This window comes from Falco cherrug, chromosome 1 (genome assembly GCF_023634085.1).
Source record: "Falco cherrug isolate bFalChe1 chromosome 1, bFalChe1.pri, whole genome shotgun sequence".
In the NCBI taxonomy this organism is placed as follows: Eukaryota; Metazoa; Chordata; class Aves; order Falconiformes; family Falconidae; genus Falco; species Falco cherrug.
Window position 1 is genome coordinate 57,664,655 of NC_073697.1, and position 27,677 is coordinate 57,692,331.

Consider the following 27,677-nt stretch of genomic DNA (forward strand, 5'->3'; position numbering starts at 1 on the left):
TTATTAGCAAAGTCAGAACCCACAGATGGGCCATACAAGCCTCTGTCACTTAGGTGCATGAGATGATGCATATCAACAGTAAAGTCTCAGATGCCAGCAAGAGAACTCCAGCAACGGGGTCAATGAGAGAAGAGTCAGACTTGCTGCTCTCAGATATGATCTCACCTAGATTTGGATCTAGAGAAAAGAGCAGCAACTCTGAGGAAACGCAAATGCCTTGTATTTAGAAAGTGGTTGGAAAGCTGCCTGGCAGAAAAGGACCTGTAAGTGTTGGTTGACCACCAGCTGAATATGAGCCGGCAGCGTGACCAGGGGGGCAAGAAGGCCAAGAGCACCCTGGCTTGTATTAGAAATGGTGTGTCCAGTAGCACTAGGGAAGTGATCATTCCCATGCACTCGGCACTGGTGAGGCCGCACCTCGAATCCTGTGTTCAGTGTTGGGCCCCTCACAACAAGACAGATACTGAGGTGCTGGAGCGTGTCCAGAGAAGGGCAACGGAGCTGGTGATGGGTCTGGAGCACAAGTCCTATGAGGAGCAGCTGAGGGAACTGGGGATGTTTAGCCTGTTTAGCTCAGGGGAGACCTTATGGCTCTCTACAACTACCTGAAGGGAGTTGTAGGCAGGTGGGTGTGAGTCTCTTTTCCCAGGTAACAAGTGACAGGACAAGAGGAAACGGCCTCAAGTTGCACCAGGGGAGGCTTAGATGGGATATTAGGAAAAAATTCTTCACAGAAAGGTTTTTCAAGCACTGGAACTGGCTCCCCAGGGTAGTGGTTGAGTCACCATCCCTGGAGGTATTTAAAGGACATGCAAATGTGGTGCTCAGGGACATGGCTTGATGGTAGACTTGCCAGTGCTCAGTTAATGGTTGGACTGGATGATCTTAAGGGTCTTTTCCAACCTAAATGATTCTGTGATTCTATGAGCGGATATACACAAACCACAATTTTTGAGTTTACCTCTCAGTCAGTTCTGGGCTCACTTTTACAGCAAGGAAAAAGGAGATACACTTGAAATTTGGCCTGTGTATCAGGTTCCTGATTCAGATAACAATCTGCATTTACTAAAGCTTAGCAAAGAAAACATCAGCAGAATGTTTTTAAAGAGCATATTACTTTTTTCCTACCTTCTTTCCTTGAAACAGCTCAGAGTTTTTGATGCAAAACAAAAAAGCCTCAAATCAATCCAAGTCTGACAAAATTCAGACTAAACAATTAAAGCACAGCAAAACTACAACCAAACTTGACTTTCACACAGTAATGTGAAGGAACATAATTACGGAATCAGAAATAATATTTTCATCCCAGAGCTTTTCCTACACAATAAAAAATACATTATTAAATAAGAACTCATCAACATAGTGTAACAGTTAAGAATGGAAACATACACTGCTTTCCTCTTTCTTGATGTGGTGAGAAGCATACCCTCGTAGTGGTATCGTTTTCAGGTTTGTTTTGGAATTGAGAACACTTCAGGAATTCTGGCCAAGAAGCATTTACCATACCCAGGACCGGTTCACAGCCTTCTTTTGCTGCATCACAAAATGTCCTGCAGGGCAAGAGGCCTCGACTAGAGAAAAGAGACAGAGAACAAAAATACAAAGGATTATTACTCTAGTGGACCATGAAAACTTTTTAAAAGAGAAAAAAGTAGCAAGAAACACTTTTGAAGAATTTTACTTCTACAGAGCTACAGCAAAAAGGTTCCAGATCTTCATTATTCATTGAAGGTGACGTCAGCTCTGGCTTTCAGGCTAAAACTGAAGCCCAAATCAAGCTCAGAAGAGTTTCTGAGTTCAATTCTGTGCAAGCTGAAGTTGAGATTTCATCAATAGTTGGAACTAATATAATGGTGTAGTGACACCACAAAGCAGAAAGCTTGCTTCTTCATCCTTTCCTTCTCAGGTTTGCATCTTGGATATCATTTGCAAACATGCACTTCATTATACTTCTTCACATAGAAGCCTCATTGAGATCCCACATACCACATCTAACATGTTTTCTCCTGTACCCTTATCCTGATTAAATTTTCAACACCACTTTTTTCAGTTTATATGTAAATTAGTGCAGAATCTTTTGAGCTATAGCAAATCCAATTTTGCTTCATTCATAACTATTCATAATGCCACAGAAAAGATCTTTTTTCCTAGTACATTACTTAGATCACATCATCTTTCTCTTTGCGTCTGACTCTTGGTTGTACCTGCCCATCCCAAAAACATGGCTAGAACTCCATGTTCAGTGGCCTAAATTGAAAAAGTCCACAGTACTCAACAGTTTCCTACTTAGTGTTTCATTTTACAGTAACAGAGAAAACCACAGAACTATTAGCAACCATGTGACATGGCAGCAAACCCTGCAAGCAAGGAATAAAAAGCTGCCAGTGCTGCCTGACTACCAGTGGTACATGAAGAAATGTGTGTAAAGCAAAATATTCATTTGCATAAGTATTCTGAAGTCAGTACAGTTGCTTTTCTCTGCTTAGTATCTTAACAAGAGGAGTGTGCTGCCAGTCTTGTTGCTGAGTTCATTACATACTTCAGTTGGAACCACTGTTTCAAAATAAGTATCTTTAGGCATACATCCTCAAGCTAATGCTAAGGACTTTGACACAATGCACTTTATGTGCTGCAGTATTGAAATTAATCTCAGAAACAAGCCAAGGACCTTTATCTCTACAACTGTCTCCTTGCAGCTTCCTAGCTGGCAGCTTACTTGCTGCTTGGAAAGAAGCAGATGTATTTTGAAATAGTAATTTTCACCACCAGATTGTGATATGTTGAAAGACAGAAAATTTCAGCACCATAAAGCACATATCTGGCTGTGTACAAAACCAAGAACAAATGGTCCCTCCTGATGACAGGAAGAGCTGCCATTTACTAGTTCTGCACATTGTACCAGCAAATTAAAAGTTCGCTATCTGACCTGTAACGGCTCTTCAGATAAAGATGTTCTAAAACACTCCTGTTTTTCACAGAATCTCTTTGATATGGAAAGAAACAAAGGGCACAGCAAGAGCTCTACAGTAGCCATCACTGCCTCCTGACTGGAGCCTAAGAAACTCCCTAAATCAAGGGGATTTGACAAGGCAAGTGACTGTCTCTAGTCACTTTCATTTAGGCTTCTGGACATTTTTTAGCTTTTCATTTTCAACTAATTACTACTTCTAAAATGTTATATTAGCATAAGCACCCGTGGGCAGAGGTATTCATATGAGCAGACCCACTAGTTTAACAGAGGCTCCTAAATACAGAAAATGCCAAAAGAAAAGCCACTTCTTACTACAGAAGGCACTTGAGTTCCAAAATATCTGTAAGAAATAAGGTGCCATATAACTAAAATGGAGTACTGACTTGATCTATTTTTGGATGCTAGCCATTTAATTTACTCATACTGATATGCGTAGAGTTACCTTCTTGTTTATTTTTTAGGAAAACGCATGATATGCTACAAAATTACATTACAGTGAAAAGGAATGTAAGCAGTGATTCTACCTCGTTAATCGTAAATGGTTCCCACTAGTCCAATGGAGCATACATGATGATCACAAGCAGTAATTTGAAGGCAGTATATTCTGCTGCCTTGGTGGTTGGTTTTTTTCCAGAGAAGAGATAGCACGGACATTAATAAGTCCATGACTGAGATCTACTTGAGTTTACCACAGCTAACCAAATTTATACTGCTCTTATGATTTGTACAAATGTGACTGCTATTTGGAAAAAAAAAACCCAAAACAAGACACAAAGAGTTCTTGAGGACTCTCAGATGAACTTTTATACAAGTGTGAGGTATGTGATATGACCTCTGTTCTCCTTGACCCACCTAAACTAATTTCCAAAGCACCACACTGCAGCTATTGCCTGACATATAGCCATCAGATAATAGTAGTAAGAGTATGCTAATTTCTTCAAGTGCAACTTTAGCAAAGTTCAATATATAGTTCATTGTTTCCAAAGGTCTCTCAACATACTGATCATTCATTTCAATGGAAATTTTTCAAATAATAGTAAAAACTTATATTAAAACATAACTATGCACAGTTAAATTTACATGTAATAGTTAAAAAATTTCTTAAAATGTTAGATGAGTATTTTTTTCTGAATATTCATCTGCATATTAAATTGAGTATATCTATATGAAAAAAATCACAAATATAGAACGTTCACCTCATTTGTTCAGCTTATGAAGTCCACCATTTGAATATTACAGTGCAGTGTAAATGTTTCGATATTGTATTGGGGTTTGTGGCAAGGTTTTGGTAGTGGGGGGGCTACAGGGGTGGCTTCTGTGAGAAGCTGCCAGAAGCTTCCCATATGTCCAATAGAGCCAGCTCCAAGACCGACCTGCCACTGGTCAAGACCAAGCCCGTCAGCTTGGTGGTAGTGCCTCTGGGATAGTATATTTAAGAAGCAGAAAAAAACCTGCACAAATGCAGCCAGAGAGAGAGAAGTGAAAATATGTGAGAGCAATAACTCTGCAGACACTCAGTCAGTGAAGGAGGAGGAGAAGGCACTGGAGCAGAGATTCACCTGCAGCCTGTGGTGAAGACCAGGGTGAGGCAGCCTGTGCCCCTGCAGCCTGTGGAGGTCAATGGTAGAGCAGATATCCACCTGCAGCCCAAGAAGGACCCCACACCAGAGCAGGTGGATGCCCAAAGGCAGCTGTGACCCCTGGAGCAGGCTCCTGGCCGGTCCTGTCAACCCATGGAGAGAGGAGCCCGGGCTGGAGCAGTTTTGCTGGTAGGACTTGTGACCATATGGGGGACCCCATGCTGGAGCAGTTCATGAATAATGGTAGCCCATGGGAAGGACTCATGTGTGAGAAGTTTGTGGAGGACTGTCTCTCATGGGAGGGACCCCATGCTGGAGCAGGGGAATAGTGTGAGTAGTCCTCGCACTGAGGGAAGGAACAGCAGAGACAACATGTGATGAACTGACTGCAACCCCTATTCCCCATTCCTCTGTGCCACTTGTGGGGAGGAGATAGAGAAAAGCAATTGTAAAGTTAAGACTGGGAAGAAGGGAGGGATGCGGGGAAGCTGTTTTAAGATTTAGGTTTTATATTTTTCATTATCCTAGTCTGATTTGATTGGCAATAAATACATTTTCTCCAAGTCATGTCTGTTTGCTCGTGACAGTAATTACCAAGTGATCTCCCTGCCCTTATCTCGACCTATGAGCCTTTCATTATATTTTCTTTCCTCTGTCCAGCTGAGGAGGGGAGTGATAGAGAAGCTTTGGTGGGCACCTGGCCTCTAGACAAGGCCAAACCACCACAGATGGACACTGCACAAGAATAACTTAGAAATTACTAGGCTTCTAAAAAATAACTGCATAGTGATTAAATAAGCCAAGAAGAATTTGCAATCTCTAGAGAAGCTCTGAAAAATCAGAAAACATAGGATTATCCAGCAATTAATGCAATATTTGGCCCAGTTTCAGTGATGTGTGCTCCATAAATTAAATATTCCTGGATAATGATCAAGTTTACTATGGACATATCACACAATCTACTGAAGGATGACAAGGTGATTAAAAATCTCCATCTTGATTAGTCTAATTTACAGCTACTTAGAGACCAATCATTTTAAAAATAAAATGGCAGATCTATGACAATCTTACCATAATTTATTTGACACCAGTGGCAGGCACAGCGTCAGGTTATAACATATTAGGGTGTGATTCGGCTATTCAGGATACTGATGGAAAAAACTCTTGCTGAAAGAACAAATATATGACATATTTTTAACTCTGTGATCGGTTTTCCCACACTTAAAAGTTCATACTTCAGTTATTTCAGCTGCATAGAAATATCAGTATTAAGAATTGTATGGCACCAAAAGAAATAAAAATATTATTTATAGTTTATTTAAAAGTATATTAAAGGGTAAAGAGAATAAATAGTTTTCAATTTGCATAAGGTAACTTCAGAGAAGCTATTTATCAAAAGAGTTTTGTATCAATGAAGCACACATATACAATACAGTATATGCTATAAAAATGTTAGCTGATTTTAAGCTTCCAAAGAGACTACACACTTCCTGAGAGCAGGTGATCCAAATTCCTCTTCATGCCAATCACCCAGAGTTCACTTAAATTGGAATTTAAATTGCCCCATTATAATCCTACATGAATCTAGTCCTTATCACTCACTTAAAGACATTTCACATTTTTAGAGGTATTCTTTTCAGAAATTACTCTTTCTGTAATACGGACTTCTCTTTTTTGCAATCACATTACCAAGCACAGGGCTCATCAGTAGACTCTGTAAGTCACTTAAGTGGTTATTCTGAGTAATAGAAATTATCAAAGGAGTATGCTACAAGAAGCAGTAATGAGGGAAAAGATCCTTTAGGCAACTATTTTTCTCGCTGCAGAAATTAAAAGATTTTTAAAGGAACAATTGTTAAAGGCAGCTCAATGGTCTGGCTCTCAAACTCAGCAGCCACTGAGGGCATGGCTTGTGATGTATGTCTTTTCTGGAAGCAGCAGCAGCATATGCAGCTCTTGTTCCCAAATGTCTGCATCTGTTTCTGGGCTGCTTTCAGTTTTGCAGTAACAACTATTTGTAGGCTGTATAGTAAGCTAGGTCAAGTAACTGATCCAGCTGAAAAGTAATATGACCAAAAAAAATATTCTTTTTTCTCATCTGACAACTGAATTGGCCTCTCCAAAGGGATACAGGCAAAGCAGGCATAAGATGTCAGGAAAGGGAGAGGCAGAAACTGCTAAAGCTGACAAACGCATTAAATAAAATATACAACTAACCATCCTACAGGGCCTCTCCATGCAACAACCTAGTAAATTCTATTATATATCTAGGTTCATTATTTCCTGTAGCATTTCTTAGTGTCTTCACTGGTAAAAACACTGCCACAGCCAAGCCCTATTCAGAAATTCATTATTGCAATTTTACAGGTTAAAACAATAGAGGGTAAATGACTTGCAAAAGGTTGTAAATGAAGTTGGTGTATCAGAGCTGAAAATACAGTAGGAAGATCACGCTTAGGACTCACAACTGTTGGCCACACCTGTTCTGGCTAAATGTCACATTTGCAGTTCAGTAGACAACCTGACTGAAGGCAGACCGATTAACATTTACAGCTACTGCTGGTCCTCATTACTGATGTTTCCCCAACTCCATCCCTTCAGTTGTTCCAGGATAACTGTTTCTGTGGCTGCACAGTAAGCTGTATTGAGCCAAGTTAAAAACAACTGTAGGGTATTTTGCTGGATTAATTTTTCATCCAAATCTGTTTAAGGAAACTTTTAAACTGGCACAGCTATCGGAGTATTAATCATACTACAGCCCTGCTATAGAGCACTGTTGGGTAACCCACTGTAGCAGTCATACACACACATTCTAAGAATGATGGTAGATCTAAGGTCTGAAGCAGAATAAAGGAACAGGTAATAAAACTGTGAGAGACTGCTGGTGTGAGGATGAGGATACACTGGAAAACCCATGAAATGTGAAAATTATGGAAAGAAGAAAACTGAGATTATCCTTTGTGTTTCTACAGTCCTGAAACCAAACAAGTTGAAGTGACAAGCTGACACACCAGCCATTGTTAGTTCTAATTGTCATTAATACTTTCCAGGATTTTCTAACAATAAAAACTTCCACAGAATATAAATGTCACAGAAGGAAGTTTCTACAGTAGAGCAAACACCACACCCAGGACTACAGCTTTTTAGAGTTCTTGTGAAATCTTTCTCTGTACCCTCTCACAATCCTCCAACTTGCAGAGCAGCATATTCAGTCACTGAATAGAGCTATATGAGGCAAACATAAAAATCTCAGTATTAGTTTCTGATTCACATATTTGTAAATATATGGGCTGCTTAAGGTTTTATTTTCACATCAAGAAAATCATGTATTTCTGTCTTTCATTGTTCAGTTTTCACCTTTATCTTGCAACTGTTTGGAAAGATTGTATTTTCTTTTTTTATTTTGTCTCCAGAGATGGGTTTAAATCTGAAATTGGCTTCTTTACATGGTAATAAAATCTGAGAAGACAGATTATTTTAGATTTTTGTAGCTATTTCACTTGACAAAATTATGTTGAATCCGTATAGCAGCATTTAGGGAAGGCACCTCAACTGCATGCAGTGCTTTGTAGCACTGAATGTAGAGCTAGCTGCACATATGTTTCTGACTTCCCACTTTGTTTTTAGCTCAAAGGCATGTGCTGTGTTCTTGAAGCAGGTTGCTCTGTATAAGTACAGATATGCATAATTAACCTGTAAAAGGACTACACAGAACCCACAGTCTGAGAAACACCTAACACCTTAAAGGAGAAAAAAGGCCTCAGAGGTGATCCTGGCAAAAGGCAGCAGTGGCTCAGTTCCTCGGAGGTGGGACACTGAAGAATGGCTCCAGCTGTTTACACAGGATTAAGGCCTACTATTAATTGGTCAAATTGCTGGTAGATGCCCACTCATCTGCCCTGGAGGGACCGAGTATAAGGATTCACAGCTAGTGCAGAAAGCTACTTTTCACTCATGCACTCCTGAATATTTGATCTGCTATCACGGGGTTGGTAATTACAGATGAGCCACAAGAGGAATGCCCTTTCCAAGAGATTGAAAAAAGCCTAGTTTATACAATGAGAAAGAAAAAGCTGGAGGTACTGAATGGATTGCATGAAAGAGCAGGCAGTCTATGAGAACACAGTAGTCTCATATATATAAGATACCTTATATTTTTTCCTCTAAAAATAACAAATCCAATTAAGTATTCCTTAATAGTTGTCATATCTGGTGGCAAACGAAAAGAGACAGCTAAAGAGTTACACTTGCAGAAGTCTTAGAACAGATCACTGATATCCAAGAGTCCCATACTTAACAAAGAGCTCACACAAAACTTTGAAGGCTCTTCAGACAGAGGAAGGGAATATAAATTCCTGATTCCAGTGAAAGTGGAAGTGGGAACAAACCCAAAGGTACCATTAGATTAAAAAGACTCCTCTTACCCATCCAGAAATGAATAAAGAAGGCAGCAGCTGCTGTTGAATTTCACATCTCTTTCAGGCCTAGCAACACTTTTCAGACAATGTAGCCAAACTCAGCTGACATCTGTAAGGATGGACACATACAGTCTCTAAAATGCAGGTTAGAATTTTTAGTCAGTGTAATAATTTATTTTGTAGACAAACTCCAGATAAATTATTTTTACCAAAATAAGGAGTTATTTCTATCTGGAATCAGCAACAAACAGAAACTCAGAAATCCACTCCAACCCTTCAGTCACTTTCTGGATATGACAGCACCATCTGTCACAGCTGAGCTTATAATACCCTAACAATCAAAGCCACTTAATGAATACCCTCTACAGCAGAATCACTTTCTCTGTTCTACCATACTTAGCAAAGTGCTGCATAAATTTTGCAATATACCATTGAAATTATTACCACAAAAAAGCTAGCAAAATGATTTAATGTGTTTTGTATGATGACCATAATCTGCTGAGAGGATGTGTGCTGACTAAAGCAGCCAGTTCTTCCCGATTTCTCTTACTGGTCCCATCACTTGATTCAAACATGACAGTGAAAATGGGAGAGATGTAGTAAATGAACTCATTAAAGCTATAGTTCAGCCAGGAATCAGTTTAAATAAATATTAAGACTATTTCTACAATTATGAGCTCTTTTTACAATCTTGTACCATTTGCCAAAATTTCTCCTAAATTAAGTCAAATTTCTGAATACTGTCGCTTACGTTTATCATGGAAACGCTGCGCACAGTCTTGATTTAGTTTACTCTAGAGAAATGTCTATTGCAAAACAGAAACTCTTAATATGCCTGAAAACCCAGGTTACAAGACTTTTTGATGTTGGCAAACAAAATTCACACTTGGCAAAGACAAACTGTCAGTGAAATGGAAGTCTTCTGAATCACACAAAACTAGTTCAACCACAGCATTGCTGCAGGAATTCTGTAGTAACATAATAACTGTAATAAAAGTGAGGAAATCATACACTGCACAGCTGCTCTGTTTGTATGACCAGGGTAATTAAGGCACCCCAAACAACATTGTGCCCAAAGGACAGCCTCCCATTTCCACAGATGACTGTGATAGGTGCCCTTAATCCAATGCAGCTTTCCAGAAATCATGCTTCTGTGTGCACTTCAGAGCACTGTCAAAAGGAAGACCTCGAGAATCAGCCTAAATTAAAACTTTTTGAGCTGCAACTTGTCAGGAATCTTGAAGAATCACAGACATGCCTATCACACATTTACACTCTACACTCCTCTCTGTCAAGCAGAAATTCATTGTAATCCCTTATCATGCTGCTTCCTCACATTGTTTCAGAAACACTTAAGCTGGCAGGAGCAGATGTCACAAAAGGAAGAAGCTGTCCTAGCTCCCCTCAGCCTGGCTTCTGAACCTCTCCCCACCTCTTTCCCCCCTCTTTGTGCCAGCATGACGCTTCATGCTGTTACACAATAAATCTGATCAGTCACTCCCAATTTAATTCAGATCAGTTTCCTGATCCAGTGTTATGGAGCTGAACAAATACTCCTGCCAGCATATGGAAAGGGCACTGTGGAGCTGGGAAACAACAAGCTAGGAAATAGGATAAGACTGATTCTTTCAACAGCACTACCAAACTATATCAACCTAAAATCTGCCATGAAACAGTGTCTAGAACATGTTGTCCAGAGAGGCTGTAGAACCTTCATCCTTAGAGATACTCAAAAGTCAATAGGAAATGGCCCTAAGCAATCTCATCCATCTTTACATGGCCCTGATCTGAGCAAGGAGGTAGACTAGAAGCGCTCCAAAGGTCCTTTCCCAGCTGCATGATCCTGTAATTTGCCTGTCCTGCTCAGCCTGGGAGTGGTAAGCATGGTGCTTACCATTATGGTCTCCAGTAGGGCAACAACAACATCTCTCAGGAGACACAAACTTATGCCAGCAAGGTTAGTATGTTTCACTAGCTGAACTCTCATTAGTTTTTAACTGCAGATGGTTTAAAAGTTCTTTATTAATAAGCTGGGCACTAAAAGAGGCTAAACATGAGCTGAAAAGCACACAAATTCTTAGAGAATTCTTTAACCACTGTTCAATCCAACCCCCTTTTTTTTATTAACTTCTACAAAAAATGGTGTGCTTGTACCTACTAGAGGAGTTTTGCTATAGTAAGATAAAATGTTCTGTCATCTACACATTTTTGGTTTTGAATCCAGGTGCACAAGTCAGGAGACTACCAGTGTTAATACGCCTGTAATGTTTGTGAAAATGCAGTTTTACTCAAAGCTTCTGTTCTAGAACTACTGCAATTTATTAAATGAAATTAATCTCATTTTGTAAAAACTATGTGTTTTTTCTAGAAGATCTATTAAATTAACAAACAAACATTAACAAAAAAACATGTTCATATTATCATTTCTTGTAAACAGTTATTTGAATTACTTAAATGATCATTTTTTTATTTATAGGTAATAATATATTGCATGTGTAGGGGGATGACCTGTGATCCCTAGTTAACATACCAACTTAGAAACCAGAAACCGCAGCTCAAAGCAGATAATACACACAACAAATCATTATGACAACAGGGCTGGAGGCAATCAAACAGTAAAATATGCATTCAAAAAATAACCAACCCTCCTGATTTTCTTTTCTGCCTCCTTCCTTTCTCCTAACTCCTCTAAGCAGCATTGTGAAATATGTTTTCAAAGGGACATTCCCATGCCCAGACTGTTCTAAAAAATGTTCCTCTGCTTGATAACCTTTTAACTCTGGTCTATCCATAATTCCCACCAACATGCATTCTTTGAAAGAAGATTCTTTTGTGATTTGGAAAAAAATTCGTGCTCAGTACATTAGATCAGTGGAGAGGGCAAAACACTGTGTGCAAGTTTGATGCTCCCTGCTATGGCAAACATTGCTTTTACACCCACTGGACCACAGGCACCATTCTGGCCAACATAGGATGACATTGTATCTCTATATTACTTTTCCAGCTTCTCATTTTTTAATTAATTTCTTAAACAATCCCTTCCTTCTGTACACTGACTTCTTTACAAATTACACATGCCAGTAATTGTAAACTGCCTCTACTTCTCTGAGTGGGGGGAGAACATTTGGTCCAGCATCTAATTTCTCTGTCCTGCTTTCCATATATTTTGTCCCTGCTTTGTCATTCCCTTCTGTGGCCAGCAGGACCAGGGAAGTGATTGTCCCCCTGTACTTTCCACTGGTGAGGCTGCACCTCGAATCCTGCGTTCAGTGTTGGGCCCCTCACTACAAGACAGACACTGAGGTGCTGGAGCATGTCCAGCAAAGGGCAACGGAGCTGCTGATGGGTCTGGAGCACAAGTCCTATGAGGAGCGTCTGAGGGAACTGGGGATGTTTAGCCTGGAGAAAAGGTGGGTATCGGTCATTTCTCCCAGATGACAAGCGACAGGACAAGAGGAAACAGCCTCAAGTTGCACAAGGGGAGGTTCAGTTCTTATATTAAGAAAAAATTCTTCACCGAAACATTTTTCAAGCACTGGAACAGGCTGCCCAAGGAGGAGGTGGAATCACCGTCCCTGGAAGTGTTTAAAAAATGCATAGCCACATGCTGAAGGACACGGTTTAGTAGTAGACTTGGCAGAGCTGGGTTAACAGTTGGACTTAATCTTAAAGGTCTGTTCCAATCTAAATGATTCTATGGTACACTGCATCTGCCATCTGCTGGCACATCGCGGTAAAAAGAGTTCGGCATCAGAGACTTATCAGGCCCTTTTATGTACCAGCTCCAGTGCCACCCCTAGCTACTGGGAGGGTCCGTGACATGGAGACTTTCTCAGGGCCACTCACACTAGCTGAGCCATGACACTGACAGAGCAGCTCTCAGAGACTCTGATTTTTTCAGACACGTTAAGCCAAAATTTGGGGATTAACTTCTGTAAGTATATACATAGGTACATAAACTTCATAAAAGGAGTTCCCCTAAAGCAAACACATTTTCTCTTCTACTTCCCTTATCTTTCTAGCTTCCAACAACCATGACAAAGAGCTTACCACTTACTAGAGCAACCTCTCTGCCAAATTTCAAGTTCCATTGCTCAAATACTTGGAGATACAAGGAAGTCTTGGTGATTACAGGAATGCTTTTTCATAAGCAACCCATTTTTTCTTTTTTGTGCTCAGGACAGATATTAGGCATAAAAAAATTTAAATGGTGCTCTTTTTTTCCTTCATCTCAAAACTATACACATCTGTAGAAAGGGTCCTCTAATAAGACATGCTAATTAACTTTAAATACGGGCATTTTGGCCAATACCACATCATTATCTATACTTTCCGTAGCACTCCCTGCAAAAATAAACTTTATATTTATCACCTTTATACTGTCTCTACTTGGGGCCAAGGTGATAAGTATGACATATTGAATTCAAGGTCTGAGTTCTGAGGGACTATGCAAAGTATAATCTTCTCATTCGCATATTTTTTCTGCCTTATAACAGTTACACAAAACTAATAAGATATCTCATGATGTATGAAATTATTCATGAGTAATAAAGGCTGCATTAAGAAGAAAGATCTATCTTCAGAAATGCTACTTCTTGAATGCTGTTTCTTCAAGTTTCTTCATTTGTTTCTTGGCAAGATGGTCAAAGCCAATCTTTCAGAAATATGTGAGCATTCCTTTGAAGTCAGATGTAAACCAGCTGTTTCTAAACCCGATGTCTCACTTGTATCTCATGAAGAACATGTTCTAGTCATAGGACAGCAGAAATAAAATCTCGTTTCTTGAACAATTATCTTTCCTCAGAGAAGGAGCTGGAGTTTGAGGATTTGTTTTTGTCTAATTCCTTTCTCCATGCAAATAGTCCATCACTTTCTGAATCTGCATATTGTAGATTTTCTTTGTTCATATGTATCTCCTTATTACTTAATTTTCTGTTTGAACTATCTCTGATTAGATTCACCGCCCTTTTACTTAGGAAAAGAATTCAGGTATATTCAGCACATTCACTGAAACATGGTTTCAATCATGACCTTGCATATGACATCTGTTACTGTACATAAATACTTCCATGAGTACACAGGAACTGTTTAGTGCTATTTTACAGCTACCTTAAGCAGACATTTTCGTTACTTTGAAGCTCTACCCTATGTATTACATATGTCAACCATTTCACTTTCTTGTTGCTGTAAATCAGTTCTATTTCACCTTGAATTAGTGCATTATCAATTTGAGGGTAGACTGGAGCTGACACTGAGTACTTGCATTGTGCAGGAAACACGTTATTAAATGTTTCTTATGGCATATTGACTATCTGCCATTTAGCAACTCTACCCTCAGTGTTCCACTTCTGAAAGAATTAGACCATACAATCACTGTTATTATAATTATTGATGAAATACTCTGAGGTATTGGAAGGAATACTGACTGGTACAAATGAAAGAAAGCACAATGAAAGAAAAAAGTATGCATTTGTTCTGCTGGTCTGAGCTTTTTCAAATAACACACACCCTGCACGTTCCTCAGTTTCTCTGCTAAACTAACAGTTATACCAATTTCCTTTGTAGATTGTTTTAAATCAACAATGAAAGACACAAAAATGAATAAGAGTGGCAGATAGAGCACACTATTTTTGTGGGCAAGCATTCACAACTTTATCACACTCTCTCCCTCTCTAATTTGTGTTCACTTTTGACAGGATTTGACTATACATGTTTTTTATAAGAGGGATCTCCAAGGTTGTGTGGTTCAAGTCACAACTAGATCTAAAAACTGAAGGCTGGATTATGACTCAGTTATGCATTTAAAGATAGATTTTATAATAGTGTGTTTTCTTGTACATAATCAGTCTGTTGGATTCCCAGGGGCTCAAAGCAACATTTAAAACAAAACACATGTGATACCAAACATTCTAAATATAAAGCACTTCATCCACAAAACATCACCTCTGCTTTATTCATGAATAAAAAGTTTATAATCTTCTGTTTCAAGGCTGAATAAAAGAGATTAATCTCCTTAATAGGCAACCATTGCCAAAACTCCAGCTGGAATAGCCTCTTTGAGTCATGTTAACTTGCTTGGTCTGAAGAGGCACCATCAAAAAGAGAGCGTATTAAAAGGATGAAGCAAATCCCTGCAAGCCCGGGAAACAACCGGTAGCCACTTTATAAGCATTTGAAAGCAGACTGCACCCCATGTGCTTCTGTCATGGCAAGAAATGCACTGTATGGAGTCATGAGAAGAACATAAAAAGACAAGGCAGTGCGGGGTACAAGAAAATCATCCCACCTTCTATCTCAGAGAACTGGTAAGTGATTGCTGCCAATGCTGTAGCTTAACTTTTTAAATCAGGTAACACCAATTCTAATTAAACCATTATTGATAGGATTATGATACGGGAATCTAAATGTCCTTCCAGGACAGTTTCTCAATACAGTTACTTTAAAAATTACTCTGAAACTGTAACTTCACAAGCATGTAAAATTTAAACATTTCTTAAAAGCTGCAGAATGCAAAGTTGTCTGTGCAACTATAATTTGACGTCTCCGTGCAGTTGCATTATAAAAAGATAGCATAGCAGCCATGTCACAGACTACCTATCAGACTGTTTACCCACAGTTCCTAGCAGCTGCTATTTTGTCTTGGCACATTTACCTGCTTTTGTTACCAAATTTAGGTAGACAAAAACAAAGCTGAAACATGCCAGTGGAGGACTGCCTATCCAAACTCATGCATATTCATACCTCATTCATACACAGTTAAACCCATTATGGACTTTGCTTAACAGATATTGACTTAAATGTATGCCGATAGCTTCCTGTTCAAAGTCATAAAATAAAAATTCTCCTTAGCTATGTAAACAAGTTCTATGTGACTCTGAACTTTTTCTCCTAAACACTTCAAAAGCCTCCATTAACTCTAAAACCCAGGTTTTATATAATGTCTTGTTATTTTTAAATGCCTAAATGTGCACTGTAATAAAAGCAAATCAAATAAAAATTAATTTCATTGTAAGCAGGACAAAAAAAAGAAAACCTACCATGGATAAGCTTAGAGTGTAGCTCACAAAAGCAGGAAAATGGAAATAGCCCCATCACTGATCTCATTCATGGGTTGTACAAAACATGACAGTGTTCCCTTCCTCTATGAAGTTTGATTCTCTTCCATATTCTACAAGGACTTGAAAGAAATTTTCTTCCTCTCCTTTGTACCCCACCCAGAATTTTTTTAAACTGTTGGCTTATAAAATGTTTCTGGATATATTTTTTTTACCTAATATTTCATCCTAGTTTATGTCCATAATGAAAATGAGACATTTTATTTTCTTTCCTGTTATAAATTACAGAAGCTAGATGAAGACAATAAAGAAGAAAAAAGCACAAAATTGAATTTGCCACTATGAGTCATAACAGAGCAGTTCTTCAAAGGATATTTGACTGCTTACAAACTGTTCACACCTTCTTAGAACCTTTTTCCTGTTAGCCTAATTTTCACTAGTTAATATCCCATGCCCCAACATACCATGTAGCCCTTTTCTGACGACTTTGGCTTTCCACAAGTCTTGACCTGGTTGCTGTTTTGTGTAGCACAGATATTACAGCACAACAAAAATATTTGCTACATATAGACATTAACATGACAAACTCCTTTGAAAGAGTCTGAGAAGCAAAGAAAGCATTTTCCCTTCATTACATTATTTTTCCCTTTACAATCAACCAGGGGGGAAAAAAAAAAAAAAAGCAAAAAGTCAAATTACAGCAGAGATTTTTTTCATCTTACATTCAGTAGCTATTTGATTACAAGTAAAGTAAATACATGATAAGTGAAATGGATTTGCAGACTTTAATCAAGAGGAAAAATAACGTTGTACCTGAAGACACAGGATCTGAGTGTCACAGGTTCAGTTCTCTGCTCTGCTGCACTTTCCTTGCTTAGTCTTGGCTTCCCTAGCTATTGATGTGACAGTATTACTTTCTCTTTCTACCCTGTACTTGTTTTGTTCAGCTGGGCTATAAACTTTCAGAGGCAGGAGGCTGCCCCTCAGTGCAGGTTTGTAGAGCACCCAGCATAAAAAACCATGATCTCAGATGGACACTTTGAGCCCTCACTGAAAATAAGCCACTTCACAACTTTATTTTCAAAGATGTCTGACATGAAAAAACGCATAGTGAGTAATCAGATACAGAAATGCAAGGTGCATTAGAATTTTACCATGACAGCATATTATACTTTTTAATTTGCATTGCCCTAATGCTATTTTCTAGGCAGAGCTTAAATTAAGTTTGACTTCCAAAGACTGGAGACTCTAGGGATCTATCAATGGAAGGCATTTCCTCAGCTTTCTGGAATACACTTCTACACAGAAGATTAGTGGAAGTACTCAAGCTATTAGTTTCTGCTTTAGAAGACAGCATGACAGTGAAGAGGTATTATGAGAATCCATAACCTTCAAATTTATTCCCAGCATAAAAAGTCTGAAATAAGCCATATATAAAGGCCTTCAGGATCTCATATAGCTTGCCTATTTTACTATATTTTGATGAAACGTGAGTATTCACAGAGTGCAAGAACTATTAGAAAGCATCATTCATGAGACTGTTTGCATTGTGCATTTATAGGCTGACCCACTATGAACTTCTTATTGATTTTGAATCTTTAAATTTTACATTAATTGTGGCTTTAAAATAGACCCTCTTTTTCTTTCAAAAATCTGAAAACACTGCACACTAACTTTTCCCAGATTTTTTTTGTTGTCTTGAACATAATAGCTGAAGTCTGTTCATGACTTCACAATGACAGCACACTGGATGCCAACGCAAGTGAGTTGCTGTAAATAAACACCCACTACACTGCAGTAACTGACCTTTGGCCAGCTCTTAGTGTCTCCCAACGGTAAAGTAGAATTCACTAGCTTAAAGCATTAATCATGACCAACATCTCCAAGGACAGATCTTTCTTAGAACAAATGAAGTACCACTGTTGTATTTGGTGGTAATAGGTTGCAGACTAATACTACTCAAAAGGACAAAGTTACTATCTTGAGTGTTTTAGAACTCATTAGTTAAGAATATCCACTAGTTTAAGATGTTCTTGCTTCATTGGTGTTACTTTTCAGGACTGAGTCACGTTCTGTTAGCAGTGCTACTGGACTGTGTTAAGACAGGGGTTTTAAGTCTGATTTTGAAGTTGTATTGGAAAGATCTCAACCATTCACCCAAAGAAGTTTCACAGTCCCTTTAAATAAACATTCTCTACTGTCCAAATTACAAGCAAGTAATAAGCAAGCAATAAGTTTTATTGCACTTCAGCTTTCCATGTGCCATTCTCACACATGTTTTAGTTGTACTTTCAAACTTTACTGGAAAGGTAGTATTTTAAAGGTACTGTTATATATAAAAGAAGGGCTAACTGATTGCATATCCAGTTGCTGAAATTAAATACAGCTTTTAAAATCAATATATATTTTACTGCCACACATGATTTTCACTGCAGTAAGATACAGAAGAACAATTTTTAAATGCAACGAAATCCCAGTACCTAACTACACTGTGTTACACAATGAAGATGCTTTCTGCCTAGAAACTTAACCTCCTTCCAGTGTTAATGAATGCAATGTTTATAAGCACATGAAAGATAAATGTGAAACAGACTTAAGTTTAAGTATGAAAGCAAAGCTATGTAATGACAGCACACTGGATGCCAAAGATTAGTGTCTGTAACTTTCATTCTTGTTGCTTCTTGTAACACATTATTATAATTATTGCTCCCATGGCTGCAGCTGCTAACAGAGAGTCTCAACAGTACCTAAGAATAGACATCTGAGCATCACATGAGTCTCTTTTCTTCTCTACTGTGTAAGCAGCATTTGTCAAATTATGCTTTACATAAATTTGGAACAAGTGCTCTATAAAACAGAGAGTATCAATAGATGAAAAATAATGATCAGATATGCACTGGCAGTTAGAATGAAACAGATGTAATTGACTAGATGAACTATTGACAATGTCACTAACAACTGTTCTTCATACTAGTGTGTGTTTTGTGCTACTGTTTGTTAAAACCAAAAATAGTCCCAAAAAAGGGGCTACAGCATACGGACTTATACCCCATTCATTATCATCATTAGAGTCTTCCCACAGTAGCTGTTCTGCTTCTCCTTCAGTATGTTTCAATGTCCCAGATTTCCCTTTTCAACAGACCTAAAACAAGCCAGTTTCTTTCATTTTCTTATCTGCACTCAACACATATAAAGTAACTTCCCCCTATTACAGCAAGAGCTTTTCATACCAACAAAGAGCTTTCCCAGATCTCACTGAGAGGAGCTACTAGCGAATGGGGCTGGGGTGAGAGGGGAAGGGAAGGTGTTAAATAACTACTTTACACAGCTATGATGCTTCTTAAAATCATTATTCTTGGCTTTGAAATACATCTGTTTGTCTGCAGTAATTGGGTGGTACAAGAAAAAAAGTAATCACAAAGATTACTCAGATTGCCTGTAGCAAAAAATATTCTCTGTAAAGAAGAAAGTAGAAGTTAAACTAGGACAACTCAGGTTTAGCAAACAAGATTTAACAAACCAGCCCTTTGTCAATCCAGCCTTATGGTTCTTCCTGCAGTTGCCACTCAGCCTGCATTTCCAGTGTCACCCATTACACACTCTGGAGACATATAGTTACTTTAAGTGAAGTCAAATTCTAACATAAACCTGCATTATTTGCAGTCTCACATTGGACTTCCTTCCTGATCAGCCTTCGGGTCCAGAACAGTTTCCACAGAAAAGATTTCAGAATAAGAATAGAGGAAGGCGTTGTGACCTCCAGAACATAAACCAGGACATGGAAATCCAGTTCCAACTTTGACATTAAAAATTAATGGGAGTAGGTTGCTACTGCAAAAAATAAAACACCACACACACAAAGAAAAACTCTGACTCTTGAACCTCAAAGTATTTTGGTTGCCACACAAAACCAGAGCAAAAGCCTGCACGTTCTAAACATTAGTTTAGCTTCTATTCTTTTTAAATTAGCAAGGAAGCTGTCATAATGTAAACCCTGCAAGAAAGTAATCTTCAGGAAAGAAACCGAAAAAGAAAGGTGAAAACTTAGCCCTTCACAACTCTGATTGATTGATTTATGACACGTGCCACTCACTGCAGAAGGTCTGTGAAAGTCAAATTCCAAACAAGGAAGAGTAGGTGAAACAACAGAGAAACGGCCTCTTCTGTTGTTGAACACAAATGTACCAAGCTCCTGTTGGAACAGGTTCGAAGGAGGGCCATAAAGATGATCAGAGGGATGGGGCAGCTCTCCTGTGAAGACAGGCTGGGAGAGATGGGGTTGTTCAGGCTAAGGAGAAGGCTCCAGGGAGACCTTATTGTGGCCTTCCAGTACCTAAAGGGGGCCTACAAGAAAGCTGCAGAGGGACTTGTTTACAAGGCCATGCAGTGATAGGACAAGGGGTAATGGTTTTAAACTAAAAGAGGGGAGATTTAGGTTAGATATTAGGAATAAATTCTTTACTGTGAGGGTGGTGAGACACTGGAACAGGTTGCCCAGAGAAGCTGTGGATGCCCCATCCCTGGCAGTGTTCAAGGCCAGGCTGGATGGGGCTTTGAGCAGCCTGATCTAGTGGAAGGTGTTCCTGCCCGTGGCAGGGTGGTTGAAAATGGATGGTCTTTAAGGTCCCTTCCAACCCAAACCATTCCTATGGTTCTATTCTATGATTACCTGAACCCACTTTTCTTACTTTGTTCTACGATTTCTAGAGTCAGCAGGTAGCTTAAGGCTGTATGTTATCAGATTCTTTAACTGGAACAATTTTAATATTGAATTGTGGGTGGATGGCTACAATTAATCATGCACTGAATTAAGCAGGGTTAACTGAAAATAGTTTTCAGGAGTCTAACAAAGAAAGATATACACACAGAGAGGCATACTGGATTAACCAGCTCAGCTAGGCTAAAGGTCAGTCTCATTTCGTTACCCATGCTGCCTTACCTCCAACCTAATCCTACCCATATAATCATCTGCACACTTTTTTTTCTGGGTTAATTTTCTGTCAGTTTAGTAAGCTTAATTGGCCAATTCAGGAATCACTCTGCTGTAAAGGAAAGGGCCAGCATATATTGCCTGGAGTGGGACCGTACCATTCATTGGCAACTATATTTTAGACCAGCTTAATTTACCTCATAGACCTTCTTTCATAAGTATCCTCTCCCTTCTAAACTGCATAGCTTTCAGCTTCTTAGTTCTTGTTAATTGAAACCCTTATTCAATTGCCATATTCTCTTCCACTGAATTTTGCACTGGAGAAATTGAAAATAAGGAGAAAGAAATCTACCCTCTCTCTTTCCCTTGCCATAAACATCAGAGATTGTGTACATATATTAAAAAAAATAATAATTCTTTCCTTTTTGTGCCTTATTGTTATTTTAGCACTGTTAAACTCATTGATCCTTTTCCAAATCAAACTCATTGAAAAAAAGTGCATGCACATGATACAATAAAATATATTTAAAATATTAACTTTTCTGAAGGAAAAGACTAAAAAAAAAATCTGAAGTTTAAACTAACAACCACCACACTTTATGCCAATTCTATATTATCCACATACTATCTACATATCCAATGCATCATTCCATTTCAGCACATCCAGACTGGAGAAATGAGGTGCATGAATTCTGAACAGCCCTTTTTAGGAAAATATGTCTGACTGCCCTAATATCGCAGCTTTATTCCACACAGTGGCAATATTTTTCAAAGAGAGCTCTATTGCAGTTGGCTTATTGTGATAGAAATGTTGTGAATAGCTTTGACACACAGGAGTTTTGCAATGAGAAGGTCACAGGCTTAGTTTGGGTTTTCCCTTGTCTGGTTAGACAGGGAATATTTTACCACAGTTGGCTCTAGTCACTGGCTGATTTTCATTCTCAAATACCTTTCATCACCATCACTGATGCATTCAGGAAGAGCAAGACTACAGCCAAACAGCATGATGTGTTGATAGCAGCCGAGACGATTGAGATAACTGAAGAACTTCAGGAACTTTTCCATTTCAATACTTTTGACAATGGAAAGAACTGAAGTTATAGTGGTGTAGTTATATGGCAGCATTTGGCACTGGCTGTTGGTGATATTTATGCAGGCACCTGTGAAATCAAAACAATATATTTAGAACAAAAGTATCACCATTTAATAGTTGGTTCAAAGCATATATTGAATTGACTAGTTGTTACATATAGTATATAAGCAATGCCTGTACCTCACAGATAAGATTACGTTTTGCAATGCTATCATAATACTGTCAAAAAATCAGTATCTAAGAAAAAAAGGAATCTGGAGAAGCTAGGTAGTTTAGCTTGGAAAACCAAATAAACTCTTCGATATTTTCACAATTCTGACTCTCTACAAAACTGGACTAGAAATAACACAAACCAAATTTCTTTCTGACACAGGTTGGACAAACACACTATAAGAATAGCCTGGGTACAGCCAACTTTGGTTGAAACGAAGACTGAAAGTCACACAAAATATTAGGGCTGTGTTCTGAAGCCACTCTGTTTCTGGTGTTTCCGTAAAGTTTCTCTTTTTGCTACCATTCTACTTTGCAGCTGACTTTCCTGCCAAAATCAACTTGCTTACCTATTTTTTCCAAGGTGGTGGATTTACCTTCACAGTCTTTCTTCTCTATCCTACCAACACAGAATTATCTGATTTTACAGGTTAAACACCTACCCTGTACTAAACTCTTATCCCACTTTTGACCTACCAGAGTAGGCTTTCTCTGGTAATGCCCTGTCACGTGCAGCAGGCTCTCTCAGCTACGCATGATCAGCAGGTTAACTTACCACATGAAATTCTTAAAAGCGAATTTCACAAGCCTTACACCAAATTCAGAATTTTTGTCATGAACAAACTATTAACATCTAATATTTATGACAGCTCCCGACTTTGATGAAGGTCTTTCTAGGCCATCTAGTCAAGCTCCGGCAGCATTTTTTTCACACTCAGAGCATATCCACACTGTACAATAAACAGGGACCTCAGCCCATTCTCAAGACCAGACTCTGTCACTAATCATGCTGTAAACAAATCAAACTCATGCTGAATGACCATCCCAACTCTAGCCTTCTGAAGGAGGAAAACTCTTGAGCATATTCAAGACTTAACACTCATGTTTTCATTATCTGATCAAAATGGACATAGGTAGCACTAAATGCAGTAGATCCTTCCCATCATCAGACATCTTGGGACTGGCTTCTTCCAAGAATTGTGTGGGTTATTTACACCTGACCTCCAGACTTGATAAAAGTTTGGGATGTAAAGCACACAGGATGCAGCTCTAAGAGTTCAGCAAGTCTGTCTCTTCCTCACCTTTCAGTCTAGACAGTCTTCACTGTCTAAATGCATGAGTGGCAAATTCTGGTATCTATGGACAATCTCACATAAGAGTAGGGAAAGCAAAGCATAATGAAGAAAACTTTCATTAGAGCTTTTTCAAGTTGCAATGTCTTTGAAGGGATGAACAAAGAAGGTGGTTTATCTAGACTTGGTAAAAAACAGTCCCTATTTTTTCAGTATACTCAAAGCTCCCCTCTTTGTCTTCTCCCTCTCCAGAAATCTCAACTAAAACTAAGGAATTGAGCCTTGGCCCACTGAAATAACAGCAAGTCTCTCCCCTCATCCTAATCAAGCTAAAACTATGTCCACAGGTCCCCATGTTAAGATTTACCTGCCTCCCAGTACTGCCAACAAGAAATCCTAAGCACTGGTGTACACCCATCTTCTCTTCTCACTCGCACAGTACAGTGACTAATGGTTCTATTCATCCAAGAATCACATTTTTCCATATGATCCTGAGACAGATTCTCCATTCAGAATTAAGAGTAAATGCTGGGAGATCAACAAAAAAAAAAAATGGTGAGCCTCCAAATTAAAAGAACTTTCAAAACTGCCGAGAGCAATTTTCAAAAGTGGCTATATGAGTCAGTGGCACATGCCAATGATTTTCAGTGCAACTTCTACTCTGAAGTTGTATAGGTATTTTTGAAAAATACCACCAGGATGATCATCAAATCTACCTGGTTAGGCTATGAGATCAAACTCTGGTGACACTAAAATAGCTTTCCAGGAGAAAAGAAAAAAAGGTGGATGGAAGGGAAGGAAATTTACTTCTGAATCACAAAGTTTTCTTTTAAAAGATGCCATCTCTTTAATGACTAATCACTTTGTGACTTTTCACATATATTGACCTCCTATAAAAATGAAAAATCTCCCATTTTTTTTTTTGCATTATATTTTTTACCTCAACAAACTCATTGCCATTTGTAGCACAAAGATATATTTTGTTTTAATAACATTTTTATTGCTTGGGAAAGCTTAACAAGGAAACACAAAAGTTCTGATTTAAAGATTAAAAACGCTGAAGCTTTTACATCAGAAATTCTTTAAACTGCTAACCTCCCCACTGTTATCTCTTGCCTACATTCTTTTGCTGATGTTGGGACTATATTTTCAGAAACTGTTGCGATAAGAGCATAATGTACCCACACAAAATTTTGGGTGTCCCCCACCCACAAAAAATTCACACTGAAGTTATTTAAATAAATTAAATTATCCTAAACTGAGGGGAGGAGAGGCACATAGGGCTTACACAACTGGAATTTCAACAGAACAATTCACAAAATCATCACATATCTCCTGAGGCACAATTGCAAAATAGTCCCTGCCATGGCATGTGCCAAGAAGCAGTAACATTTTGGTGAAGATTATGTGCATGGGTGGCTTTAGACCTTTTAAAATTCGTACAGCCCTGACAGTGAAGAGCTACAGTTCCTTGGAGCTATCTGATCTTTTAGGCGTGCTCAGTGGCTGGACAACACTGCACTAAATTGAACATTCATGACCAAGAAGATGGAATTTTATAGCAATTATTCTTTAAAACAGAGAGATGGAGGAGGGACTAAGCCCAGGATCTGTCCTTGCAACAGAATCATGAGCCATCTTCAGTCCCATGAACCTTGCATTCCTGTAAACGTGAGTTCAATATTAATCCCAGGCACATCCGTATCATTGAACACTCTTCTGGAAAGCAGGTGCCTGGGTTAGAACCTCACCTTTTTAACATGGGTCCTCAATCCACCTCCTCCATTTTTTGTTTCCATCATTTATCCAGCAAGTAAATTACAATGCAACAGGGTGAGTGTCCCACACCCTCCACACCTCTGAGTCAAAAAGCCTAATTTCAGGGTAATAGCAATTGCTTTATCACAGTTATTTAAATCCTGAATTCTCACTGCAGTAGTAACAAGCACTACAGTCTGAAAAACCTTCTCCAGCAAATCAAGGAAAGCTACCTTGGTTCATAAACATTTAATTCTGCATAGGACTAATGAGCTCAGGAACAGCAACCCACTGGCTCACACTGCACAATGCCGCAGAGCACAGATGCATGAGCCCTCTCCAAGCCAGCCCACAGACCTCTAACCTAGCAGCAGGCAGACATATCATTATTGCTTTGCAGGGGACCTCACAAGTTCCACACACCTGCAGAAGCTGGTCATACTTTGAGTAACACAATTTTTTCAGAGCAAGGTTGTTTCACCTAAACTGAGACCAGAAAGAAACACAAGGATTCTCTATTCTGATTATTTGCACAAAACAAATCCCTCCATTAAATCTTGCATCAAGTGCAATAGCTTGTGATAGACAGAACCTATCTTTCAGAAAGGCAAGTCTGCTCAGTGCTAAACTGCTTTGTATGTAGGCAAACAGCGATACAGACACAGCATTGTACAGAGCAAGGAACAAATTGTTTTAAAGGACAAAAAGCAGGAGGAAAGCTATTTAAAATACAAGCAAAATAACCACTTATTTAATGAGGAACAGTTATTTAAATAAAAAGATTAAAGAGATAAGGTAAAAACATATTTTAGTAAGATAGCAGGTTGTGGGGTGGTGGGTTTTTTTTCATGTAAACAGAAAACCTGAATGATTACCAAACAGCCACAGATACAAGAAAAGAATGCAGTAAACCCCAAAATGCATAACTATTCCACCAAACTGCTAAATTCTTATTCATCTGTACAGGCTAAGTGTGTTTAACTATGTGGCCCTGCAGTGCCAGTACACTAATCTGACTGATGGTATGGCATACTAGCACTAAACATGTTACAAACCAAGCAGTAAACAGACCAGAGAAGAAGATAAATGCCGAACACACATAAAAAAGCCTCAACCTATTTACTTCCTTTCTCCTGTAAGGATTCACTAATTATGAGGGATACAAGGCACGTAAACCAGTTTTGGCAATACCTAAGGGGGAAAATAAAAAGCAGTGAATGGTAATAACAACACATGAAAAAGCTGTTGATCAGAACAGCATGGTTCCTAATTATATGGGTAATTTCTGACATTCATCTAAACTAAAGAGTTTTCTGCTTATCACTAGCTATTGCCAGATGGACTGAACTGGTAAAAAGGGGCTTCCTTCTAGTTCAACAATTGCAATGCAAGTCTACAGTTTCATATTCAGTGCTGCTGAAACTAATTTAAACAACACATTTTCCCTAACCCTCTCTCCAGATTGTTCCCAGATTGCACTACCTATGGACTGCATCTGCACAAAGTGAACTGGACTAGAGAACTGAGCTGACTGAAAATAATCACCTATATTCTTTCCCAAAAGGCAATGTTTGTGGCACCCCTAAAGAAATGCAACTGGAACAGCAACTTAAACTTGATTAATCATTTTAGCTTTAAAATGCTTAACCATCTCTATAATGGTAAGGTCACAATTCCTCACTCAACAGCGGTTGTCACTTCTGGAGGAATTTGAGGCTGTGCAATGAACCAGCTCTGGATGTCAGCCTGCATGAAAAAACAGCCTTTCCTCCCCTGATGCACTTTTAAATTTTTTGGTGGGCACAGGGTAGGTGAGAGAAAGGAGAAAAAAAAACCCAAAATATTTCACTTGGATCAGATCACTGGGATGAATAGCTTTTTGGTAGCAAAAACATTTGTTCTAGGACAAGAAGGGGCAGCGCAGTGGCTGGAACCAGTGGGTAAGAACAGAGCCTGCTCACAGCAGCTGAAACTGCTTTTGCAGGATGTGTCATCACTGCCCAGCACCACAAAGCACTTTGAAAGGATTAGGAATATTTGAATTGCACTATCAGAGTCAATTTCTGTCTGATGAGAAATGAAAGAACATCTATACTAAAAATATTATTAATAAAGTTGGTGCGACTGCATTCTGAATGTGTCTATTTTCTAACCTGCATTATAAAAACAGATCTAGGATCGTGGCACCAGCCGTTTCGAGTGTAATGTAATTACATGATGCCTCCAGTTAAAGCTAAAGTGAACTGGCCTAGATCTTAGCTAGGGTATGTTTTTACTAGGATTGTCATAGCAGATCTGCAACATGAGCCTCTGTCTCAGATATGCAAAGCATAACATGGTATATGAGAACGCTTGAAGAGGAAAGTTTGCAGCCTGATTTTCATATCCCAGGTGAAGTTTGCTGATATTTTAAGTAGAAATTTTTGAGTAGCTTATGGGAAATGGAACTGTGTTCAATTTTCAGCAGTGATCACCACCCACTTTGTTACAGAACTTAGCTTAGGATGCTCTCAGTACTAAGTTGAACAGTTGCAGTCTGTAAGTTCACTGGTAAAAACTCAGTAAACCCAAGGAAAAAATGACAACATT

The 27,677-nt window shown here is 38.7% G+C and overlaps 1 protein-coding gene across 1 annotated transcript in view; it reads right to left on the reverse strand.

Annotated features, from left to right (window-relative positions):
- CORIN (corin, serine peptidase) overlaps positions 1-27,677 on the reverse strand; it is a 149,296-nt gene that overhangs the window by 71,531 nt on the left and 50,088 nt on the right. Inside the window, exons 4-5 of the mRNA XM_055701518.1 lie at positions 21,904-22,114; positions 1,390-1,571 (exon numbers count right to left, since the gene is read on the reverse strand). Of these exons, the coding sequence (XP_055557493.1) occupies positions 1,390-1,571; positions 21,904-22,114 (393 nt within the window). The remainder of the gene's footprint in view (positions 1-1,389; positions 1,572-21,903; positions 22,115-27,677) is intronic.